The sequence below is a fragment of the Xenia sp. Carnegie-2017 genome, unplaced genomic scaffold (assembly GCF_021976095.1).
Source record: "Xenia sp. Carnegie-2017 unplaced genomic scaffold, XeniaSp_v1 HiC_scaffold_16, whole genome shotgun sequence".
In the NCBI taxonomy this organism is placed as follows: Eukaryota; Metazoa; Cnidaria; class Anthozoa; order Malacalcyonacea; family Xeniidae; genus Xenia; species Xenia sp. Carnegie-2017.
In genome coordinates this window covers 12670368-12691167 of record NW_025813469.1, presented here as the reverse complement: position 1 = coordinate 12691167, position 20800 = coordinate 12670368, and the positions used below count along the sequence as shown (strand labels likewise).

At 36.1% G+C, this 20800-nt stretch overlaps 1 protein-coding gene and 1 long non-coding RNA gene across 2 annotated transcripts; one reads left to right on the top strand and one right to left on the bottom strand.

Annotated features, from left to right (window-relative positions):
* Positions 1 to 3626: 3626 nt before the first annotated feature.
* Positions 3627 to 6449, top strand: LOC124436099. The gene has a single exon (XM_046986027.1). It carries the CDS (start codon positions 3627 to 3629, stop codon positions 6447 to 6449), a length of 2823 nt encoding a protein of 940 aa, XP_046841983.1.
* Positions 6450 to 9757: 3308 nt separating this feature from the next.
* On the bottom strand, positions 9758 to 15072 carry LOC124436481. Its single transcript, XR_006945364.1, has 2 exons — positions 15031 to 15072; positions 9758 to 10136 (listed from the first exon to the last, which is right to left on the bottom strand). It is a non-coding gene; the product is annotated as an uncharacterized LOC124436481 (long non-coding RNA).
* Between the last annotated feature and the right edge of the window lie 5728 nt (positions 15073 to 20800).

The following is a 20800-nucleotide window of genomic DNA, read 5'->3' as shown; positions in this document are numbered from 1 at the left end:
AATAGGAAATGTGACTTCTGATAGTTCATGTCACACTGTAAAATAGCGCGAGAATTGTGTAACCGAGAAACACTTTTTAAATAGCTTGCACAAGAACACGATAAAGCCAAAAAGCAATTCGGACACGTATTTTTTTTCACTCGCGCGTACATATTTCAAAGTTTGAATGTTTTTTCCTCTTTCATTCAACTTTATTTTTCTGTTCATTCAACTTCCGAATTAATCTAAATTTTTTAATTGTCGAATCTTTTCAACCATGATCAGCGATTGTTGATAATGAATAACTAAAATTATTTTGTTAGTCCCTAGGTCTTATTTCTACACAATACTAGTCTATAAAACATACGTACGTTTATGTTTGTGCTCAAATTATGGCACTTATATTGTACTCTTTTTAAGAAATAAAAGATGTTTACTGTGTTTGTACAGGCTTATGCAAACCGAGGAGACCTTTTGGAGAACTCAAGAGCAGATCAGTGCAATCCCAAGACCGAAGGTCAAGGGTTGTGCCTGCTCGGAAGTTCTCACAAACGTCTCCAAGGTTTTCATAAGCCAGTGAGAGCAGGAAAAACATTTTTTATTTCTTTTACAAAATAACAATAATACGAAAAAGACAAACATTTTAATTTTTCCTTTAAAATTTATTCATAATCGATTTGCAAATTCCCTTTGAATGATTGATTGATTTGATTGATTTGATTGGTTGAGCTCAGATGTGTTTTACACAGAATAATGCGAACACATCTCTAGACCAATCAGCGCACGCGTTTCATTGTGTTTATTTTATAATTAGACTTGCTCATTTGATTCGTGCCTTAGAGCACAGGCAGAGCACTTGTTCTTTATTTTAATATTCAGAAATATTGCTTACTTTTACTATTGATGATCTATTTTTACCTTGAATCATTAAAAACAGAGAAAGAAATTTGGAAGAAATTTCCTCATTTCTTGACACGAAATTTTCGCAAAAAGGGGAAATATGGCTTTATTGAATGAAAATACAAAATTTTAAGTGAAAACACCTGCTCAGATATACTTTTTTCAAATTGTAAAACTTCAGCAAAGGCTCCTTCTCGTGGTTCATTCATTGAAGGAAGATATATCCATGAAGAACTCCATCCAATTCTAAAACACTCCATTGATTTAAGAGATTCATCTTTATAATTTACACCTCCCATGACAACAATTGTATCATCTTTTATAACTGCATAACATCCCCATCTCTTTTGCAACATGGATGGTAAGACTTTGCTCTTTCCTGTTTTGCTGTCATACATGAGAGCACTGTTCAATATTTCTTTTACATCATAACCTCCAAGAAGAACAACTTGATCTCTCCCTCCATCTGAACGTTGGCGTTTCAAACAATGGATGAGGTAATTCAGACATTGTGTTGCTGAGGAAAGGGGTACCTTGGATTGGTCAAGAAGTTGATTATCACATGCAATTTGATGATTGTACTGATCACAGAAAACTGCCGTCGAAGTAAGGAAATTTATTGAAACTAGTGCTCTGTTTTGTTTCTCAAATTATTTCGATCTTAATTAAGTATTCCTCTTACTCTTTTACCCATGGAACCAGCCACTTTTTAAAACCTTAACCCTCTTTCCCTATGACACCAACATCTTTTCTTATGCCTCTAAATGCACTCTTCCTATCAACCAATCACTTTTCTTCCTGTTCCCTAAGCCTCTTTCTTTCTATTCCTCCAAACCCCTCTCCCCCTATTTATCTAAACTATTGGTCCATTTTGATCCGTTTTTTAGGATGGATCCGACAAAATTGGATTGTGAGAATGGGCCTTTAGTTAAATAAAAGAGAATAATTGCAAATCAATCATGAACATAATTTGAAAGAAAAAGTTGTTACCTCCAACAGGAAGGTTATGCTTTCACTTGTATGTGTATGTGTTTGTGATTGTCTGTGCGCTCGATAACTAACGAAACACCGGTGAAGGAAGAACTGATAAAAGTTTGGTTGAATTTGGATTAAAATTGACGAAGAAATGAAGAAAAATTTTTATTGCTTATTGCAAACTTACTGAATGCGTAAGTAGATCAATACAATAAATGTAATCTTACAACAATAAATATATTGCTACGCAAAAAAGGAAGCAATCTCAAAACGTTTACTTATTCTGAGTACACCGTTGTCTAGTTTATCAAACCTGTGATTTAAATCTATCTGTGTTTATCCGAAAAACATTTACATACCTACTTAAACAAAATGGATTTCGTGAGCGAGTTCGTCGCCATGTTACATATTTGACCAACTAGACTGCAAGGTACGTTTGCAGAAATTAAAATAATGAACCTGGCGGAGGTATGCAGTCTGAGTGCCCTCTAGTTTTAAATTATTTTTATTTTAAACAGTGCAAAGATGGAAACCCTTCGGTCTCGGGCTTACACAAATCTGCTCTCAAGTTTTTTCCGAAAGTCTCCTCCGTTTGTACAAGCCCTTCAAACACAGTAAGCAAAATTTGTCATTTTTTCTCCGCTGTGGTGTGTTTGCTGAAATTTGAAATATACCCCCAAACAAGTTTTGCAAGTAATATATCAAAATGAATTTAACATGATGCTCAATTAGTCAACCAAGTATTTGAATAAAACGGAGTTTAGTGACAGTTAAAAAATTGTGGTAATTTACATTGTATAAATATTTATAAACGTTTAAAGCATTTTGTGGCGAAACCATTTTCCCGCGACCATGAGAATTTCAAAATTTTTCTTGGGGGATAGGAGTTAAGAGCACACTCGGGTGATCTCTGCCTCGGTGACAAATCATGTCTGGCTACGGCACTGCAAAAAATGGGAGTTTAATAAATATACTGGATAGATTTGCAGTGAACAAAAAAATGTCTTCAACATATTATTCATCATCGTGGCCTTTACCCATTGGAAATTTACCACGGCTAAAAACTAAAAACAAGATCATGCAAATAAAAATTTCAGGCTAGTTTGTTTGTTAGTTATTTCTAAACTGTAGGAAGACCGTTTGGGTTGTAGTCTCCATTTGCACATCGTTCAAAACAGCCACATCTCTCAAAATTTCCTTCGCCAAATAAATTACGTAAAGCCCTCGTAATTTAGCTAATTACGTGTAGCTTAAAGCATATGTAATAATAAGGATATTCGGGATCAGGAACAGGTTTCTCCTCTTCATCCTCTTCAAACGTCCATCTTGCAACACCATATCCAAAGGCTTGTTTTTTGTTTTTTTTATCTATGAAAAACACGAGCACTCCCGATTCACCATTTTTAAGAAAATGCTTCTTGCTCTTTACTAGAACAGCATTCTTAATGTCAATGTTTGTTTCCTCATTAAAATAGCAGAAATTAGTCCTAAAAATTTCTCCTTTTCTATTATTTTCACCAACAAATTTCATCACTATAGGGTTAGGAGTCACGCGACTATTAACTCTTTTGTGAAGCTTGTTGTATTATTGTTTTATTGGTATTGGTCTCCCTGTACCACTATCTGCGGTACTTCAGACCAGCGGTACTCATTCTTATATATAATCCGCCATATTATTGTTTTGTAGTATTTTAAGTTGTGTTTTAAAGTTAAATAAAGCCAGAGAATGGTAAATTACAACAATTTATTTAACTTTATTTAAATTCTTCAATATGGAAACGATATTGAAACCGCAACGTCTCGACTTGGACCCAAATTCGCCGTCAGCCGCGAAAGAGTGGAAACATTGGCTCCGAACGTTCAACAATTTCATTCAAGAATGCGGCGATAAAGCCCCAAACAAACACCGTACTCTCATCAATTATGTCTCTCACAACGTTTACGATTACATCGAAGATTGTCAGGACTTCGACTCGTCTATTGAAGCACTAAATAATCTGTATATCAAGCCTCCGAATGAAATATTTGCACGTCATCTACTTGCTACAAGGCGCCAAAAGCCTGGTGAGTCGCTTACAGAGTTCCTACAGGAACTTAAAAGGTTAAGCAAGGATTGTAACGTCAGAAGTGTGACTGCAGAACAGTATAGGGAGGAATTAGTCCGTGACTCATTTATTAATGGTCTTCTATCACCACTAATCCGCCAACGACTTCTGGAGAACAGGCAACTCGACTTGAAGACGGCGTTTGATCAGGCCAACGCGTTAGACTTAGCCCAGAAAAACTCTGAAGCCTATGCTCCAACCGAAAACTCGGCAGCTTCTATTTCTACTGAAAGTGGTGGTGAGGATCCTTTACCAAGTGATAACCATGTGTCAGCAGCAGTCAAACCCCAAAGAAAGTGTTATTTCTGTGGCGGCCCTATTCACAATAGAAAGGAGTGCCCTGCACGCAGTTGTGTCTGCAACAATTGTGGTAAAACTGGCCATTACGCTAAAGTTTGCCAGTCTCAGGCTGTAAAAGGGACTAAGACTACAGCATCAATAAGATCTGCCTCACTCTGCTCCATAAGTGCCGCCTTTCCAAAGAGCCTTATGCAAGCATCCACCAAAGTCAGTGTCAACAGTACTGTTCTTACTGCCCTTGTTGATTCTGGGAGTTCAGATAGCTACATCAACGACAAGGTAGCTATCCAGCTCAAACTCAAATTACTCAAGTCAGATGACAGTTTGTCTATGGCTCTCACATCACTTAAAGCCAAAGTTCTTGGCCATTGCTTTTTTGACATCCAACTAGGCCACCAGGGTTATTCATCTGTACGTCTAGGGGTACTGAAGGATCTCTGTAGTGATATCATTCTTGGCCAGGACTTTCAAAGGAAACATAAAAGTGTTGTCATTGAGTTCGGTGGGGAAAAGCCCGAACTTAAAGTACCCAACGGGGTACCTGTATGTGCTCTTGCAGCAGCATCTATTGAGGAACCATCTCTCTTCGCGAACATCCTCCCCGAATGTAAGCCTATCGCAAGCAAGTCGCGGAAATTCAGCAGGGAGGACCAGGAATTCATCAAACAAGAAATTAACAACCTACTCGTTGAAGGCATAATCGAACCTAGCACCTCGCCCTGGAGGGCTCAAGTCGTCGTATCAAAGGACCCACTACAACGACACAAGAAGCGGCTTTGCATTGATTATTCTCAAACCGTCAACCTCTACACGGAACTCGATGCATACCCGTTACCCCGTATCGACAACATGGTCAACAACCTAGCTTCATATAGAGTCTTCTCAACGTTCGACTTAAGGAGTGCCTATCACCAGGTACCGATCAAGAAAGCCGACCGAAAATTTACCGGTTTCGAGGCCAATGGTAAGCTTTACCAGTTCTGTCGCATCCCCTTTGGAGTAATCAACGGCGTCGCAGTTTTCCAAAGAGCGATGGACAAGTTCGTAGAAGAGGAGGGCCTGAAAGATACATTTGCTTACCTCGATAATATAACTGTTGCAGGCTACGATCAGTTTGGGCATGACGAAAATGTGAGGAAATTCAGAGAGGCTGTAAAGCGCCGAAACCTCACTCTGAATGAAAACAAGACAGTAGAGTCCAAGTCTTCTATCAATCTACTTGGTTACTGTGTAGGGAATGGTGTCATCGCCCCAGACCAGGAAAGGCTTCGTCCACTTAAAAGCTTCCCTCCTACCGAAAATTCCAAATCCTTGAAAAGAGTTATCGGTATGTTTGCATACTACGCAAAATGGATACCAAACTATTATGACAAAGTACAACCGCTACTACAAACAACCTCATTTCCACTTGATGGCGATGCCCAGAATGCATTCACAATGCTGAAGGAGGAGCTGCAGAAAGCGTCATTACACTCTATTGACGAGAGCCTCCCCTTCGTTGTAGAGACTGATGCTTCAGAAACTGCCCTGTCTGCTACACTAAATCAAGGAGGCAGACCTGTAGCGTTTATGTCCAAGACCCTCCAAGGAAGTGAGCTCCACTATCCTGCGGTAGAGAAGGAAGCAATGGTCATAATTGAAGCTGTCAGGAAGTGGCAACATTTTCTTGCAGGCAGACATTTTACACTCAAAACCGATCAGCAGTCAGTCGCCTTTATGTTTGACAACCGAAGACGCACCAAAGTAAAGAACAATAAAATCCAGGACTTGAGGCTAGAACTAGCCTCTTTTAGCTACACCATAAAATACCGGCCCGGTAAGGATAACGCTGCTCCCCAATCTTTTACTCGGGCTTTCACAGCTTCCATACCTGCAGCTAGCCTTACTGAGATACACCCTGCTCTATGCCACCCAGGTGTCACTCGATTGTTACATTTCATAAGGTCGAAAAACCTCCCTTACTCTACAGAAGAAGTTAAGAGGGTGTGTTCTAGTTGTAGGGTCTGTGCTGAGCTCAAGCCCCAATTTTACAAACAACAGCAAGGAGTCCTCATCAAGGCTACCCGACCTATGGAGCGACTCAGCGTGGACTTTAAAGGTCCACTACCTACGACTAGTAATAATCCCTATATGCTAACAGTCGTGGATGAGTATTCACGCTTCCCTTTTGCTTTGCCTGCCCAAACATGAGTTCATCAACCGTTATCAGATGCTTGGATCAGTTATTCACTCTGTGTGAGACGCTGGGCTTCATCCATTCAGACCGAGGTGCCTCATTCATGTCCCAGGAACTTAAAGAATACCTCTCTCAGAGAGGCATCGCCACGAGCCGAACTACACCCTACCACCCGATAGGCAATGGCCAAGTAGAATGCTATAACGGTATAGTGTGGAAAGCTATTCGCTTATCTCTCAAGTCAGCAAGCCTGCCGGACAGTAAATGGGAAATGGTACTCCCTGCCGCGCTTCATTCAGCAAGGTCTCTCCCCTCCACTGCCACCAACTCAACTCCACATGAGAGATTTTTGGCTTCCAACGCCGTTCGACACATGGTACTTCACTTCCCACCTGGTTACAGTCCCCCGGACCGGTTCTGCTCCACCGGTATGTGAGAACAAGCAAGAATGACCCACTTGTTGACCAGGTAGAGTTGAAGGAAGCTAACCCTACTTATTCCCATATTAAATATTTGGACGGCAGAGAATCAACAGTATCACTGAGAGATCTGGCACCATGGCCCCCAGCTCACAATCACACCATCCCTGCCACCGCGCCGCCTATTGCAGAGGGAAAGGACCAGGCACATGTTCCGGCTGAGCATCAAGCAGTTGAGAAGGAGAGTATTTCAACTGAATTGGGACAGCAACATGCCCTCTGAGGCGCTCAGTGCGTGTCGTAAAACCACCAACCCGTTAAGGTTTTGAAGACCAATAGGCTCTAAACTTTGAACTCATAAGTGTTATTATCAGTTCTGTTTAAGGGAGGGAGAATTTTGTATTATTGTTTTATTGGTATTGGTCTCCCTGTGCCACTATCTGCGGTACTTCAGACCAGCGGTACTCATTCTTATATATAATCCGCCATATTATTGTTTTGTAGTATTTTAAGTTGTGTTTTAAAGTTAAATAAAGCCAGAGAATGGTAAATTACAACAAAGCTCCTTCCACAAAGAACTCCAGCGAGGGCGGTTAATTCCCTGTCGTTTGCAATTTACATCAACATTCTCATCGACTTCTATGGCCATGATATCAGTATCTTCTTTTACACTATAAAGTCTGCATCGATGGCCCAATGGAATTTCAGAAGGGTTTTCAGGTGGAGTGTAGAAGTATTTATTTGAATTCAACGACAACTCCACTCCGTTAGGGTCATTATTTACTTCATGAAGCATATCAGGAAATTGGTCGATATCATCTTTGTTGTAACCAACATGAAAACAGGTCAACGCGTGGTGCTTGTCGTTATTGTAACAGAACATAGTCAATGTACCTCTTATTGATAGCTCATTACTTCTTTTTACAGCAATATCCGATAACAGTTCAAGGTTCGGTTTCTCATATGATTTTTTACGGAATTCGACATACTTCGAAGTTCAAGTTCCCAATTTTTGATCAATTTCATTCTTCAAAACATCTTCATCAGAACCTCCTTTTTCATAGTCAACTGTGACACAAACGTGAACGTAGGGTATTATCTCGTTAGGACCAATTGTTCCATACTCTCCTCGTATCCACGGTAAACTGTATGAAGTTTAAATGTAAATAAAATTCTTGCAATAAAGCGATTACGAAGTGAATGCTAAAAGAAATATTGAAATTGTTTGACCAAGTTATGGATCATAAAACAAGGAAATTCTCCAAACTGTTTGCAATAGAAGAAAGATTTAGTTATTATAACGAAAGAATGAGTTTCAGGCATTTGTACATTCTAAGGGCTCTTCAAATCAAGTTATTGCGTTAACTTTTATCAATGTTTCCATTACGAAACTATTAGCATAGACTTAGCTGAATTTTAGTTTGAAGTATATACCTTCTGAGTTTTGCGTGCACATCATCTCGAATGTCATATTCATCATTTAGAAACTTTTCTTTGAAGAAAGGATCTTCCTCATCGTCGTCAAAGTCATCATCATCGTCGTCGTCATCATTTAGAAACTTTTCTTTGAAGAAAGGATCTTTTTCCTCATCGTAGTCAAAGTCATCATCATCGTCGTCATCATCATTTAGAAAATTTGCTTCGAAGAAAGTATCTTTTACCTCATCGTCGTCAAAGTCATCATCATCGTCGTCATCATCATTTGAAACTGTCGCTAGCATTATATAAATGTTTTGGTGAGTTAAATTATTCATAAGTACGTAGCTAAATATTGATAGCTATAGATGCTGCCAAATCATGTGATGCATCAATATAAGGTTTTAGAAGGTACACAAACATGAGTCATGTTTATGTAAAGACAATTCTTATTTATAAAAATTCATAAAAACTCTTCTCATAAAAAATCTTCCTCTTTCAAAGGAAATTGAATTTTACTTATTAACTGTCAAACCATTTGTGACTTAGTTGTAATTTAATAAGCAAAGGATTCTGTCAAAAATCTACATGTGTTAAAATTTAAACATGTTAAACTCCCATTTTATTTGACATGAGTAACCTTGTTAACATGAGTAACCCTGTTGCACTTAAACTACGCAGCCTGCATTGTAAACTATTAGTCTGATGATGTCTTTGGAATAAAGACGAAATATTACACCATCTTTAGTTTTCAAACTCTTGTATTACCTTGGATATCAAGAAAACGAGATGTCCGTTTTCGGAATCTGTTTTATTTTGCTTTACTTACGATTGTCTGCTTGTCCTGGTTACAGATCATATACAATTATTGCGACTACTATTGTAGTCTCAAGCTTCCTTCTTTATATTTTTGGGCTCTAATTTTCAAACGTTGACGCTGAAATATTATATTAAACATGGCATATGCGTGAACGACTTTGATCCACAAAGTCAAAGAACTTAGAACATAGAAATATACATTCACGAGCACATGTCAGGTGACAAATAAATGCTTATACGGAGCAGTGATATAAGCAAAAATGTCAAAAAAGGTGACGTGCCAATGATTTAAATTAAAGTAAAATATTCACCTGTTTGGGTGACTTTCGTACTAAAGAAAGCATAGCCCAGATACTAATCTTACTCAATACTCAATAGCTTGTACTTTACAAAAAGCAAAGTTTAACACACTCATAAACGTTTTTGAGTATATTTTTATGCAGTGAAATATCGTAGTGAAAAAACGCTCTTCAACATTAACTTAAATAGAATTTTGACAATCAAAGTTGTTATGCGTATTAGTCTCATTAAATGACGAGGCATTGTCTGAAAACTTCATGAGCAAACTGGAAATCTCCAGTCTAATATTTAATCATAATGCATGGTTTGTCTTTATCGAAAATGGAGTCGTTGTATATCTTAATTTATTCAAATAAAATGGCATTAAATCAACTGTGACACCACTTTATTTAAATGACTACAAATATGTTCTACATATTAATTACAACGACGGTTGTTTAAGGAACTTTTTTCAACAATATTTTTATATCCATATTTATAGCTGCATAGTCGTTTGTTTAGCTTTATAATCGTAGAAAGTTTAGTTCCAATAATCACGTTCTTTCCCCCGAGCATACGTCAGGGCACCATTTGCTTTCTTTAACTTCGCTTTCCGAATTCTTGCAAGGTCTTCCTTACTCAAAATCACCAATCCATCTCTTTTGCTTTCTAAAATTTCGTTAGAGTTATCGTCGTTCGACAATTCGCCCACAATGCTCCTTCCCTCAACGAGATCTTCTTTCTTGACAATAAACGCCAGGAAAATAACTATTAAACACAATCGAAAAAGAGCCATTGTCACAAAATTTTTCGTCAACAACATACCAAGCAAATGTCTGTTCTTTTTATGTTTAGACCATAACACTATTTGGTTTTATATTGCAACTGATCATGTGATAGATGCAAAGGTGTTAACATGATTTATACGTTCTTCAACAAGCAATAAGAATATCGTAATTTTTGTATGTAAATATTTCCAGGGGCGGATCTAGGATTTTTCAAACATCAGTCATAAAACGTCGGAGGCACTCCGCGCCGGGGGGGGTCTGAGGCATTCTCCCCTGAGAAATTTTGAATTTCAGAACCTCTAAAATGCCATTTTTAGCGTTTTAGAGCAATACAAGATGTATTTTGTGGGCATCGTTTTTCGGTAAAAACAACACATTTTGCTTACGTTTTTTTCAAAAAAAAATGAAGTGAACAATACTTGAATGTTTTGCCAAATATTTAGGCTCATTATCATGCCAAATATATGGCTCATTAGCATGTCTAGGAACGTAAAATTTATTTTACAATAATGCTATTTAAAAACAGATATAGTCTTTAAAAATTTCTACCAAGTTGTCAGGCATAGACCCCCCTAGAGACCCCCATTCAAACCTCTATGTAATAAGTTAGGTTAGAAATTTGGTACTACAAGTGACAGTTCATAAATATAGAAAAGCTCAGACTTCAAACCATGCAAGTTTATTGTAAACCTTTACCCATCTCCACATCAGAGCCAGCAAATTCACTTTTTGAGAAAAAACTCAAAATTTGTTTCTGTCAAAGATTAAGAAAATTATCAAAGTGAAAAATTGCAGTTAAGGACAGTTTTGCAATGTTTCTTAGGCATTTCACTAGACTATTATCTTCTGTAAGTATATGCATGGTGTGCTATATAGCAATCACTAGTAGCATTGTATTTGCAAATACAAACAGAATGTAACCAACATGTCTTTAATTATATAATTACATGAATGTTAAAATTGGTTCATGTGTCATGCTTACTGGTTATGATAAATATCTTTTCATATGATCAAAGCTCGTTTAAATGTAAATCTGAAATAATTTAGTTTAGAAATTATACTGATCATCAGAAAATTACCTAGTGATCATGAAAATACTTTGCTGTTTTGCCAAATTTCAAGGTTTATCTGCATACATTGGAAGACATTTTACTTTATAGAAAATGCTATTCATACATCAATAGCCCTTTGGAATTTATGGCAAACAATCTGGTATGAGCCGTAGATTAACACACCTTTACATCTCTACATGAGGTGTTCAGTTAGAAAAGGGGACAATATGTGACATGGGACAACATTTCATGTATGTGAAATACTTAGGTTTAATACCATTCTAGTCAAATTGTCAAAATAAAAAGCTTCATGGATCATAAGACTCAAAATCACAGGTTATAGTAAACAGCTTCTCATGTAATCAATGTTAGTTTTCTCAAATCTTAAACAATATGTAGTATAACTGTCCAATGATTGAATGATCAATGATCATAAACTGAAAAGGCCCAAAGATTTGTTTATGATAAAGTAAATAATAGTATGGTGCCTTATGGCTACAGATTTTTTGTCCATTGAAATATATTTGCAGAAATGTAGGATTTCGCTGCCATATAACGGCCACGAATCCCCAAGCATTAAAGAAATCATAGCTAAAAGTCCTTCGGCAACAACAATTTTAGAAGCATCAATCTGCTTACCATACGCCATATTAACATAAATCGCATCACACACTCGCATAAATTGACTTTGATATATTGCATTCATGCATACACTTCACTTGTCCTTTACTTACGATTTTCGATGTAAATTTCTGCTGATAAAACTCAAAACAATGTTGGCTTGCTTTTGAACATCAATGACTGAAATGTCGCTCGCGAGATCGTCTTTGCCAAGCATTTACAATTCATCCATAAATTTTTCACCCTCTTGAAAAAATTCCCAGTTTGGAAAGCAGCATTCATGTCAACATATGAATTTGTAAAAGATTTCCATAAATTCCATCTGATTGTAGTTTAGCTTCTATCATGCTTCAGAAAATTACCATGAACGATCAAACATTCAATTCAGACAGTGAGCTTGACTATGTTAGTTCAGTTGGCTATCAGTCGAAATCGGTCAAACCAATCACAGTAAGGCAAAAATTCAAATGAACCAATTGTAAGATAGCAATTGGACTCCCTTATAGGTCCGGCCACCCCTATTATCGGTCGAGATTATTCCAGACTGTCCACTGATCTTGCCATTGACCAATAAAATAGCGTTTCTGGCGTTCATAGACTCCTTTATAAGTCGAACCAGTCAAGCCACCCCGCTTATCAGTCGGTTATTCCAGGTCGATTAAAATTCAACTGATCTGGTTACCAAGGAGATATTCGTTGCATTAGTCATTAGTTTTCAATAATAAATAAAGCTGGATTTTTATCACGAAGTAAATGCGATAATAAAGTAAGAATAATTAATGAATTTTTAATTAATATGAATAGGTAATTTTTGAATTTCAAACAGTCGCGCGACGGATTTGACATACTCTAGATCCGCCCCTGAATATTTCAAACTCTTGAAAACAAAACTTCTTAAATACACATCTCTCCACTTTCCAATTATGATGCTGCTATCCATTTTATGGTCTCATTTCCAGAGTTAAGAATAATCATCTTTATTCTTTCACATTTTGTAATGATGTAAATTATTTGTGTGTGTTTTTACGCTTTTCAGTATTCCTGCATGCTCCGAGGTATTCATTTTACTTCCTGCAATTAATTGTATGTAGTTGTAAGGATAAAAGAATTTGCAAATATTGATATCATAAAAATAACCATTTCTCGTTTTTATAAACAAGAACAAACTTTAAGACCCTCTGCTCTGTAAATTTCAAAAGAAATTGCTTAACAATCTATGCTTAACAGTTCTGTGCTGTGTTTATAATTTTCATTATAGCTGACTGATTGATGCTTATAGAATTTGCATAAACACATTGGTTGCTTTTTATTTAACGAGCTAATATAGCTTAGTCATATTCAATATAATTCACTCATACATCTGGTCACTCAAATCAACAAACACTTTTAGGTCATTTGAATCATCATCATCATCATCATCAGCCTGTCACGCCACTGCTGGCGGATGGCCTCCACATCTTTCTCCACTCTTTACGGTCTTGGGCTCTCTGGGTCCACATGCTGCCCGCTCTCTGCTCGATGTCATCTCTCCATCTCCTTTTTGGTCTTCCCTTGCCTCTTTTCTTGTCCCACGGGGTCCATTCGGTTGTTTTCTTTGCCCATTCATGATTTTTCATTCGGGCTAGATGTCCTGCCCACTTTCCTTTGGCTTTATTAACTTTCTCGATGACATCCTTCACTTTTGTTCTTGCTCTCAGGTCGTCATTCCGGTCATTTGAATAGCATCTTTTATTTCTATGGCATTTTTTCATTCTATCTATCTTGAAGGTATACTTCTAACCTGTAAAATTGATAATACTTTTAAAAACCGTCTCTAAGTATTCGACGTTTAGCAACGTTTTCATCTTATATTTTTCATCTCATCTTTATTCATGCTTAAAATATCATGCTAGCCATATGTGTTCGCAAAAAATTTCTTCATATAAACGATTTTTTAAAAGCACAACACGATTATTGTTTATGCATAGTTCATATACAATAAAATATATTATTTAAAAATAAAAGTTTCTCCGGATTTTTATAAATAATTTTAATGAGCTTTCGATTCGGTGCTTCGAGCCTTCATCAGAATGAAATAGGAAGTTGTTTACAATTGTTTTTAATTTGTAGACGTTTGGATCATCTAATTGGATTAGCCGGTGGATTAATGTGATTGGATAGTGTGGAATACGTTGTCATGGTTTTGATGTATTGTGAATATCTTTGGTGTTTATATTATTCAAGTGTAATGTTGTATTTTTGGTGTTATTTGTAGTTTTTTTGTCCTTTTTCTTTAGTTGTGAGCATAAAATTGGTATGTCAATATGTCTGTTTATCGTGTCGTTGTCTTTGCAGTACCAAGCTTCTTTAACTTTGCTTGCGTGTTTAGTCTGTGCGCGTGCTAGTTCTTTAGTTTCTGTCCAGTCGAATGTGTGGTTATTTCCGTGGGTATGTTCTGCCGGTATTGAGCTTAGATCTCGTCGTTTTATGGCGTTTTTGTGTTCTGCGAGTCTTGTTTCGATTTTCTTTGTTTTTTTGACTTAAGATATGTTTTATGTTTTGGTGGTGTGTCTTCAGTAATAATCATCATGCTCACAACTGCTAATTATCGTGGCTAATCTTAAAGAATTTTTTTAAGTTTGGGTTTGCTAAGGCCTGGCCGTCCATGTCAAATGCTACAGTGAATAAAAATTTCATTTATCAACTGTATCCCAGTTATGCTGATGAGCTCTGATATTGAGCGATACGGATTAAGTTCCATAGTCTTAAGCTATTTTCTTGAAAAACTCCTTTTCAGGAGGGTGCATGCCTCCGGCTGCCCTCTAGGCAGCTAACGCCTCAGGCCATTTTGACTAAGAACAAAAATCCTCGAGTCGCCCATGGTGACTGGTGGTTGGTGGCAAAGGTTATTGGTGATTTTCGGACGAATGTTTCTTTTGTTTGGTCTGTTAGGTTGGTGTATTTTAAAGCAGATTCCAGGTCGGCAATCTAGTCAAGTTTGTTCTGGTTATTTAAGTTGCAATTTGATCCTTTGTTTAGAATTTTAGTTTGCTGTTCGGTTGTGGTTTGCTCAAGATGTTTGTGACAAATTCGTTTGTGTTGGAATGGAGTTGTTTGTGTGATCTTGATTCTTGGATTCGGCGTCTGATTGTGTAGTATATATATATATTATATTGTTTTTTATATAATGATCATAGGAAGAAAAATTTCATTGACACGTACTATGTATTTTGATATTCAGATTTTCTTTTGCTTTTCAAAAACACGTAAGCGTTATTATCGTCGTCAAAAAATTCATCTCATATACTTTTTTGCACACACAGACAATCTTTTGACCATAGAGTCAGGAAAATCACAGTTAAACATAGTCGCAATTCATTCATTTACACAATGTTTTTGCAAAAAACAGAATCTATCCCACTTACTCAGGCTTTGTTGACACTTTCTTGCTTTTATACTTTAGTAAAACATGTGGAGCTGCAAAGGTGCAAACATGCATCAATGACTCTTATAAACACCCTCAGAACATTTTTGATGGTTTTAGGGCAGATATTGCAACGTCCATAAAACCCAATATTTTAATGTCAGCTGCTTAATAAAATTATGCTATTTCCTATAAGGGTCTCAGTAAGCCATCAGACATCGACATCACGGTCTCATCGGAGTCTCAGACACCGACAAATTTTAGAGTGTGAGTTTTATTAATTGGAAGCACATTTAGAATTTAGTATTCCACATGAACGTTTATGATTAATTGAATTCCAAATTTTTAAAAGTGTACTCATTTTTTCTTATCAATGACCAAACCTCACTCCAACATAATGTAGTCAAAAGGAAAAAAGCAATTAAAAAAACAAACAGTTAAGAAACTATATTACGAGACGAACTATTGTGCGTGATCATACGCTGAAGAACATAGAACACGGACAAATCTTAAAACCTTCCGTATAAGTCCTGTTTCCCATCATGAAAATATATGTTGGTGGTGTATTTTTGCCATCATTTCCCTTCAAATCAATTGTTTCCTGTCCACACTAGATAATTTTTTTCTATATTCAAGTTTCTGCTTGCTAGGTTGTTTAAGTTGTTTATTACTCATCCAAGTCATGTTTTCTGTTTCCCTTGTTTAAATATATTTTGCTTTAATAGATATCACGTTTTTCTGTTCCAACAGAAGGTCGCACATGCTAATAGAAAGACTGGTAACAGATAACCGTGAGGCGATATCATTCAAAGCTACTGAATTGAAAATAAACAAAATTAAATCAAATACTTTTTTTAGTATGACCAAAGCTGTCGAGCTCTACTGTGTGGGGTATCGCTGTCTCCCAGACAACTAAGGGACTTTGAATGATTGATATTTGAGCGAGACATATACATAAATGCATGTTCTAGTTTATTATTTCTTTTATTGAAATCAGTTGTCTCTAAGACTGAAACGTATTCATGTTTGCATGTTATATTCTGCAGATAGCAATGGATTTCAAAAGGCAAATATATTAGTATATCATGCATATATTAATATGATAGTTATTTGCTAACACAAAAGTTGCAGTGCCATAACAAGGGTAACGTCAGCTAGACGCAGACTTACAATTTGCTATGTAGCAAGCCACAAGAAGGCAAACATGTAACACTTGAGAAAAAGAAATTTTCTAAAATTTAGTTTTAGTTCTCATTTTAATATTGTATCGCGATTCAGTCGTTTGACAATTTACTCGGGTCAAATTTAGACTGACGCCATTTTCCCAGTATATTTCTTTTCAGTAGGTAAGGGATTATTTGAATAAACTTCAAATTCTGTGTTTAATATGTATATTGCCAATATTAAGACCATAACATTATGTTTTCTTTTGGTCTTTATCAAAATTTTCATGGAATGTTTTCATAGAAACAAAAAAAATTAATTAACTGTGAGAATACTTTAATCATATGGCGAAAATTCTACTCTATATACATGTATCATAATAAGGAAATGTTTGTCGCGAGAATTTCCTAATTTCCTTTGACATTATTTTTTTCTTCCATTTAAACATCTACTGATTTTACGTTTGAATTGTCTAATATTTAACTCCAGTCATTTCGTCTCTTTTTCTTCCGTTCTTCGGATCTTTTCTTTCCTTATTCTCTTTGTTTAGAATACTTCCAAATATGTTGTTATCTCCTTGGCTTGGTTTATATTTTATGCGTCTTTTGCTTTTCAAAAATACGTGAGCGTTATCGTCATCGAAAAAATCATTCCCGATCTTTCTAGGTTCAGCCAAACATTCTTTCTTGACGATGATAACAAGAAAGAAAACAGTCAAACAACTTCGCAACGTCACTATTTTTGGAACTTCTTTGCACAAACGTGAATATCGTGTTTCCACCAGCCTATCAGTTATCAGCAAGGACGGAAAACTTTTCTGTTTTTACACGAGTTTCAAAGCCTCAAGGTGCAAACATTTTTTTCAATTTCTTCTAAGCTCAAAAAGTGTTTTAAATGTTTTTTTATCCTCTAAAAGAGCTATTTTAGGGCAAATATCGAAAAACTCTTAAATGCAGTACGGGTTTATAAATGACATTTATCTTTTTCTGAAATGCTATCAACACGGTGAGTTGTTTGTATTCTTGGTTTACTTTTTTCCTGCTTAGGTCTTTGTTGGCATTTTAGGAGATTCTATATTGAGTGAATATGTAATTTTATAATCTTATAAAGCTAATGACGAATCTTTTAATGTATTACATATCAATATATTTTTATATGAATATGAAGGTGAAAAATAAGAGATGAAACTAAGTCGAAAATATTTTTCGTTGGAGTTAACAACTCTACAATAAGATAGACCACATCTTTTTGAGCATTATAAGATCGTCTATTTATTACTAATGAAAGGCAATATAAACTATAATATAAATTAACAACTTGAACAGCTGTTTCTCATATGACGCACTTTATCATTTTGCTAATGCATTGTCTTTGCTATCTCTTTGTCTATATGCTATATTGTTCATGCCGCCTGTTTTTCCAAACCATTCCTGGTGTTTTAATTAAGACAAATTTATATACTTTTCGCTCAAGCCATATTGCTTCTTGCTCTACTCTTTAAAAATTTACAACACTCAGATTCATTGTGTTTCTTCTCTCTATCTTAAAGAGCACATGCTCTCCTTTTTACACGGTTTTTGCAATTTATGTGTTTTATTTCAATATTCTTGCTCTGTTCCATATGTTGTTCATCTTTTCTGACATGATCGCTTAATTCTTAAGTTTTTCGGGCTATCAATACAACCAGTTTCTTATATTATTGGCTTCCTATTAATTTAGGTGTAGGATAAAGACTGTTATTACTATTCATATTCTGTTGTTCATTCATCTCCTTATACGCGAACACGCGGTATCTTAGTTTATATTTTAGGAAGTGTAAAGTTTGTTTGCTGTTTATTTTCTTTAATATTATAAATGGTCTTTCAATAGAAAAAAATAGAGTGAAAAAGTTATTGTTCAGCAAGAAACATGGCGGGAAACATCACCATAATATACTTCATGTAGCTGTGGACAGCGGAGATGAAAGTACTGTAGACGTTTGTCTGCAACAAGATGAAGATATGATACGTTCCTGTTTTCAAGAAGAAATGAATAGTGGTGGTAGTTATTTGGTTGACGCTGTGCGTAAAAATGGCATGGAGGAGATATTGTCAAGGTTTATTGATACGATGGGAGATTTACTTAAACAGCAAAACAAGATAAGAGAAGAACCGATGGGAGATTCACTTGTACAGCATGCCGCGATTATAGAAGAAACGGATGAAGCTTTACCTGTACAGCATGCCACGATAATAGAAGAACCCTTATTTTACAACAGTGATAAAATGCCGTACAGCGGGCAAGCGTCGCCTACGTATACGCGCGATCGTTATGCAGGTCTCTCTCATCGTGCCTTGCTCCTTGCAGTAGAAGGTGGTCATGTTGAACACGTGAAAGAATTGCTAAAAGAAGATCGTTTCGTTAAAAGAGATAAAAATGGCACAGTTCTTCATTATGCAGTAGCTCATCCTGAACTACTGAAGATTTTGCTTAAGGTATATTTTTTTCGGATTTTATGTTGGGGGTAAATAGAGAAGCTGCAAAGCCAAGATATCGTGTCCCATTGGATAGTTACTTTTAATTGTCGGTGACTGCAGTCTCTTTAAACTTTGTTATAAACTGGATGAAATAAACTTTGTTATATTTTTTTTCTTGTGGGAGGAGAGGGTGATCTGGCTCTTGTGTAACACGAATCAGCTGTGACTAATTCATTATTTTTATTTAATAACAGTTCGTGTTTTCCTTCGGAATAACGTCTCAATTAGGTCATTTAAAAGTTTTCTCAATAAATAGTTTTGCTTGTACTTTCAAACAGCTGTAGATATCATCTCTTCATTCGTAAAACAATTCCATGAGCGTCGTGTTAGTTTGAAGACTGGGTTTGAGTCACTGAGTAAACATGACCAAGTCTTTCGTTTTTTCTTTTCTAGATCCAGTCCTCTTGGCTGTATGAACTAGCTCCTCATTATTATGAATATGGCACTGTAAGCAGCTTTGTGGTCTATAGAAGGGAATGAGCACCAGCTTAATATAAATGATATTTCATTGTAGGCTCGAGAATTAGCAGCAAAAAGAGCCAAACATGAATAGAGATGACAGTGGTTTTGCTGATGAGAGATACTGATGGATACTTATGGATGCAGAGGTTTAAATTCACAATAAAACAGGAGGACAAGAGGGATGATGATGATTACTATTGAAGAGTAGAGCATTGTTTGAAAAGTACTAATGTCTTTAATCCAAAAACTCTTCCTTATACTACTACTCAATTTGACTGTTAGCTAAACAAGTCCCCATTGTTTGACATACCATGTCTTTTTCTGAGCTCAACCTGGCCTTTGTTGTCCACATTTTTTCCCAAAAATTGTGCTCATTGGGCTTATGGGAAGAATTTTTTAAATACCTTCTTCTCTGTTCTGGAACATCAACCGTTGTTTCAAACTGTCTCTTTGAATTAACAATGATCCAGTCTTTCATGGTCCAGAAACATTAACAATGATCCAGTCTTTCATGGTCCAGAAACATTAACAATGATCCAGTCTTTCATGGTCCAGAAACATTGACACTTCTTTAAGTCTCCCTAAAGTGGATAAATTGTATTTTTATATACTATGTCTCACATCATGTGTAGTTGTGGGATGAACTTAGTAAAATGTATCATATAACTATGGGATACAGTGACTTATTCTGTGCCTCTATGTATGTCATAAAGTAAATAGTAACAATTGTGAAATCTACATATTTATGCAATAGCAAATGTTTTGGATACTTTGTATTCAATCTATTTTACCACTAATTTGAGTGAGCATGGAATTGTCTTTCCTTTTTTTTTGCCAACGTCTTGAAATACAATTTGTCATCATATCGTATGTTAGTAACTAAATCCTTCATTTGTTCATATCTATGAATTGAATAATTAAGGAACACGGAAGTTTGCCAACAATTTTCCTACGTGGAAAATATTGTTTATTATACGATCTTGTCAGAATAAATATACTTTCTGTTGCAATGAATTAAAATGTACAGAGAAGGATTCAAGAATATTAAAATGGATTCTAGGATACACAAATGGATTCAAGAACACTGAAATTGATTCTAGGATACACAAATGGATTCAAGAACACTGAAATGGATTCTAGGATACACAAATGGATTCAGGAACACTGAAATATATTCAAGGATACACAAATGGATTCAAGAACACTAGAATGGATTCAAGCAGGGGCGGATCTAGGATTTTTCAAACATCAGTCATAAAACGTCGGAGGCACTCCGCGCCGGGGGGGGTCTGAGGCATTCTCCCCTGAGAAATTTTGAATTTCAGAACCTCTAAAATGCCATTTTCAGCGTTTTAGAGCAATACAAGATGTATTTTGTGGGCATCGTTTTTCGGTAAAAACAACACATTTTGCTTACGTTTTTTTC